Here is a 6,000-nt window from a genome sequence, read left to right on the forward strand (position 1 = left end):
AGCTCTCTGTGGTTTTGCTTAAATCTTCTGAACATAAATTATTCTGTCTTATTACCCTAGCAGCCAAATCAGTTCATGCCTCTCTGTGGAAGGCACCTAAGCTTGTTACTGTACTCAACTGGTAGTCCTCATTCTAAAAGTTAATACATCTTGAATTCTCTGCAGCACAGATTAATGGTGCCTCCAACAAAGCAACTGCCTTCTGCTCATTTCTGTAAATCTTAGTTTGCTATAAAGCTTTGACTTTGTTTTTCTGTCAGCTGTTGCTTGCTTTTTTCTTTTTTTACAATCTTTGCTTATTCATGATTCCATAACTCTCGTCTCATCTTCTCTAGTGACTGAATTTTCCCAGAATACTTATCCCTTGGCTCAAGCTTGGAGAGGGTGGGATAAGGAAGGTTGTGTTCCTTTCTGTGTTGCAGTTGTTTGTTGCTAATCTCCTGTCATTTTGTCTTTATTTACTTAAAATAAATCTAAAATAAAAAAGAATTACATTATAAAGTTCCTGCAGAGTTCTGAAGAAAATTCAAAATGGACCATTGTCCAGAAAATTTGATTATTTCCAATTTGAGATAATACAGAACATCACTTTCCCACTGAATTACAGAAGGTGGGTTGTCATTCTTCCAGTTAAGCAAAGTTAGTCTTTGTGTAAGTAATGTGGTTTAGGATAACTCGAGCCAGTCTGTTAACGCATTAGGAGTTATTTTAAATCCAAGGCTAGACATGAGATATACACACAATATAATATTGTAGGACATTGAAAGAACATGTGAAGCAGGTGCTTGATGCCATTGGTCAGTTTAGACTGGGACACTGGCACATCTTAGACAGTATTTGTCTAAGATGTTTTTGATTCTGACTTTCTGTTTATTCATATTTGTTTACTAACTTAGTACAGTACTAGTAAAGTTAGTGTGTACCATGAAAATGTGAGTCCCCCATCCTGATCTATTCTATTATAGCACACTTCAAAACTGAACGATTTCAGTCCTATCAAAAAATCTAATAATAGATCAGTGAACAATAAATAATACATTTTATGTATATTTTGAGAAATATATGTATTCAAATGGAAACAAATAAGAGTTGACACTTTACAAGAGAGAATTTGAGTATTTAGACCAGATGAACAGCATGATGCCAGCCAGCCCTGCTCAATATAAGCTTTTCTTATTTCGATTTGCCATCAGAGTCAATTTGCCAGCACAAAGATTTGACAAGCCTGTAATGCCATAATCAGGAGAAAAGTTCTTGATATCTGTCAGTCTGGAAAGGGCTGTAAAGTTACCTTTAAGGCTCTGTGACTCCACCAAACTAAAGGTAGAGGCATAATCTCCAGATCGAGATTACTTGAAACAGTGCCGAGTCATTCCAGAAGTGGGAAACATTATCCCAAGCATGCAACGTAAAATTGTGCTGGACGTTGCAAAGAATTCTAAAAAAAATGTCAAAAGAACTGCAGGTTTCTCTTATCTTAGAAAAGGTCAGTGTTCATGACCTCACAGTCACTGGGGAAAAAATGAGCTTCATTAAATAATAACAGGGCAGAAAACACTGCTAACGTAGACGAACATAAATGCTTGTCTATCATTTGCTGTGATAGTCCCCCAGTCCTTTTTCAAGAATGCTTTATGGACAGATGATACAAAAATGTACCTTTCTGGAAGTCATTGATCCCAATATGTCTGATTTAAATTCATGTTTAGAGTGGCCAGCTCAAAATGCCGCGCCAGTAACAATGTTTTAGTAGGCCCTGAAATGAGCAGCTCATGCTTTAAAACAGTGTGCTGTTTCTGAATAAAAGCAGATAGGATGAGTGGGCTAAACGTCCTCTACATATAATGTGAAAAAGTAATTATGAAATATATAAGGGGGTAGCAAAGCATTTAAATGTGAGGGGGGCTCTTACCTTTTCACAGTTATTTGATCACTTGGGAGCTCTTCATGCAATATTTAATTTGGGGTGATGACCTGGAGGCATTTTAAGGTAAAAAATAGTAATACTAGAGGAAATCAGAAAAGGGTAAATATGTACATCATCGTCATATATCAGTTATTGGGCAAAGTCTCTAACACCTTTGCATTACCCATAATGGGCAGTGGGGTCTTTGAAGAAAAGATGTAAATGGCGGGGTTTCTCTTTTGTACAATATATTAATCCAAATGATTTTCATGATTTACAGCCTATTTAATTTTAATAGAAATCACGAGAGAGGTTGGGAACATGCATTGATTACAGCTCACTGCGAACCACCCGGAATGAGATCTGAGTGCGTCATTAGGATTGTACCAAATTGCACTGTACCTTGTATATATAGAGTTTGGTTTCTTAATAAAATGTTACCAGTGTGACTTTGGTCATCATACTCAAATCATATAATCAAATATTCCAAATAAATGTTGCACTTCTTATTAGAAGTAAAAAAAAAAGTGTCATTTTTTCATTACTTGCGTTAGTTCTCATCACTGCCTGAAGTGGGAGCAAAAACTAACTTTCAAAATGAAACATATGCCATGGTCTTTCTCTGTATAAATGGGCAATTTGTGCAGAATTTGGTGGAGGCACATTTAGGGGTGTGGATTTACATTCCAGACAAGCACATACAAACATGCTTCTTCTTCTTGTCCCCCCTTAGCTATTTGTATTTTCATATGGGGTCACTATTTTTGACTTACCTTTACACTCTTCGATCTTTACACTTGTTCCCATTTAATCCATTCTCTTTCAAGTCTTTACTTAAACTATCCACCTCTGTTTTGGTCCAACCACTTCTTCTTCTTCCCTAAACATTCAATCTAATCACTACCTAGTTGTCATCTCTTCTCATAACATGACCATACCATTGCAGCCTTTTTCTCTTGGATCTTCTTAAAGATTTCCATAATTTTTGCTGTTTTCCTTTTACTTTTATGATCTTATTCATTTTTGTATCGCCACACATCCACCTCAACAACCTCATGCCTACTACATTTAGCTTTCTCTCTTGGGTTATCTTCAGGGGCCATGTTTCAGCTTCATAGATCACCACTGGTCTGACTACCATCTTGCAGTCGTCCCTTCATCATAAGACCAGTTGGTATAACTTGACTGAATTCTGTAGTGTTCATCTTTGTTTAATCCACTATCTGCTGCCACATAGGAACAACTTATTTAAATTAATTTACCCTTTCAGTTTCTGACAGCATCTGAAAACCTCCTTCTTGAAGTTCTCCTTATCTCCATTCCTCCATAGCTTCTGTCCTTAGATCAAACTTTTGTTTATTTTTGAACACACAAACACACATATAGGTTGATTTATTATTCTACGTATACTAAAAGATGCAGTAGTTGTTTTTTTTTTGTTTTTTAATGCCAGTTAAATGCAATTATATAATTTATTGTAGTCCCATTAAATACACCATTTAGCTGGAGCAATGTTTCTCATTCCTCATGTTTGTGCGCAGATCTGAGATAAATTTTTCATATAGTAAACCGTCAATGTGTATCATATGGGGGCTTCGCTATTTCCAATTGTAGACTGGAAGTCTTTAAATATTTTAATAGGACAAACAAGAATAAAAGATGTTGAGCTAAATTAGTGAGCTAGTAGTAAGATTTTTTGCTTTTGTAATGACCAGCCATGGAGCACAGGCTAATAGCTTCATTGCTTTATTAAATCAGAGTTCAGCCATTTGTATCTCTTCCATGTTACAGTACATAATGTGTTTCATTCCTCTAGTATTCTGCCTTCTCAAGCTCTTTCACGATCGGTACCGCACTGAGATTCCATGTATTAAAAAATAAAATATGCCCACCATGACTAAGAGTTCTCCGTTGTTGGTTAACATTAGCAGAGGTCGGGTCTTTTAGTTGAGCAGGCAGGTGTTCTTGTCGTTGTGTCTTGTTGTCAAGCTGCTTCTTACCTTTTAGGCCCCTTCAGTGTTGATACCGTATACTCTGTGATACCTGACCTCCTCCTCATTTACACACATGTATTCTGTCTTGTTCCTACTGACCTTCATTCCTGTCCTCTCTAGAGCATATCTCCACCTCTCCAGGGTCTCCTCAACTCTGCCATCTCCAGCTCTGTCTTCCTGTCTCTTTGTCAGTGCCCCCGTCTCTAACTCATATAACATAGCTGGTCTCACTACCATCCTGTAGATCTTCCCTTTGACTCTTGCTGATAACCGTCTGTCACAAATCAGTCCTGAGTGCTGTATTAAAATTAAAGACAATCATTCTGTTTCTATCTTCACAGCTGAGGGAGCAAAGAGAAAAGGAACGCAAAGCCAGGAAAGCCAAGGAAAATGGAGAGGAAGGTGGAGAATTTGACGACCTGGTGTCTGCCTTGAGATCAGGAGAAGTTTTCGACAAGGACCTCTCCAAACTAAAGCGCAACCGGAAGCGTATAAACAGTCAAGTGACAGAAAACAGCAGAGAGCGACCAGTCACAAAACTCAACTATTAAGATCTGTAGCATTCCAAAAAAGAAAAGGCGAAAAAAACAAAAACAGTCGTCCTGCAGTATAAAAGTAATAATGTAGCGTTGCATTACTATTGCTAGGAACCTCAGTTTCTGTCTTGCTAGTCACACTGCCAAGTGGCTGCTTCCTTTTACCACTGAGTTTCTATTTTATATCTTCCATCTCTAGCAGCTGACAATAATAATAATATTATTAAAAAATGATAGCTGGTTTGCTGTGGTGCTTAAGCACAACTTTGTGTCTGTCTGGAAACAGACTACAAAACAATTAACAATCCTTTCAATGAAGAAAGTGGACAAAGTTTTCATTCTTCTATAATGGAGTAAATGGCTGAATTCCAGGTTTTGCAGTCCCATGGTTTCCATGTGGAGTTTCTCATTTTTTTGCTTTCTTTAAATAACAGAGTGAACCGATAAAATGTGGCGCTGGCGCGTCATATTTGGATGCTATATGGATCTATATAGCTAACCAAGTTTTAGACTTGACAACACTTTTAACTCTCTGCATGGGAGGAGAGGATACCCAACCATGCACATCCAGCAAGTAGTCCTTTCTCTTGGACGGCACGTTTCTTATTCATTGGATGATGTACGCTTTTGTGTTCTGAGAAACTATCTAACTTTCCTTGACACAATTTCTCTTTTGTTTTTTTTTTTTCTGTGGAAAAGCTTTAATTTTGTCACTGAACGTATTAGGGCCGAAGGACATTATAAAAAGCGGCATGCTTTATAATACTTGTTTGCAAAGAGCCCTCCTGCGCCTGAAGAAGACATTCCATGAAGCATTGTTGGGTCAGTTGAGTGGGTAGGAAGGGGGGATTGTGGGAGGGGGGATTGTTGGAGTTATGGGGGAGTTTTATGGTGTAGGGAATGAATGTTTGATTTTAATGTGTAAATTGAACCTGCATTTGTTACTTTGAAGAGTTATGTCATTAAATGAGAACCCCAAAGGAGAACTGCTGTATAAATACTTGAAGTACAAAAATATTTTCACCTTGGCAAGAAATATAAATGTGTGACAAATATGTTGTGTTTTTATGTATTTATTTATTTTATTTTAAGCATTTCTAGAGATGTAGTCCAATGTATTTCCTTGACACCTGCAATTAAGGAAGCCTCCGAGGAAGAGTTGCTTTGAATTGAGCAGTAAACCCCTAAAAGGTACAATCTGATTTGGGAGATCAGTTTGAGTCTTAGAAAACTTTATTGGCAGTTTCATTTATTATACTCCATTTCATTTAAATAAGGAGCGCAGACTGAAAATATAAAGGCTTTTTTTGGGGAGAAAGGTACTTGATTAGAAATGTGTGTACCCCACTGAATTTCTTTCTTTTAAACATTATGTATATCTGTGTATTATTTATGAATAGTGCTCCTATATCTGATGGTATAAAGGTGAATATTATTATTTGAAATAATCTAAATACACTTTAATTAGGTGTAGCTGTAAAAAAGACACTGTTAAACATTTTTATATCCAACATACATGGTATGATATGGGTGTGCTTGTATGTATACTGTATATTTTTTATTT

At 36.8% G+C, this 6,000-nt stretch overlaps 1 protein-coding gene across 3 annotated transcripts in view; it reads left to right on the top strand.

Annotated features, from left to right (window-relative positions):
• daam1a (dishevelled associated activator of morphogenesis 1a) overlaps positions 1-5,491 on the top strand; it is a 305,416-nt gene extending 299,925 nt beyond the window's left edge. For all 3 annotated transcript variants that reach the window (XM_039741919.1, XM_039741918.1, XM_039741920.1), the window contains one exon: positions 4,242-5,491. In XM_039741919.1, the coding sequence (XP_039597853.1) occupies positions 4,242-4,451 (210 nt within the window). In that variant the 3' untranslated portion in view covers positions 4,452-5,491. The remainder of the gene's footprint in view (positions 1-4,241) is intronic.
• Positions 5,492-6,000: the final 509 nt, after the last annotated feature.

Source organism: Polypterus senegalus, chromosome 18 (genome assembly GCF_016835505.1).
Source record: "Polypterus senegalus isolate Bchr_013 chromosome 18, ASM1683550v1, whole genome shotgun sequence".
Lineage (NCBI taxonomy): Eukaryota > Metazoa > Chordata > Cladistia > Polypteriformes > Polypteridae > Polypterus > Polypterus senegalus.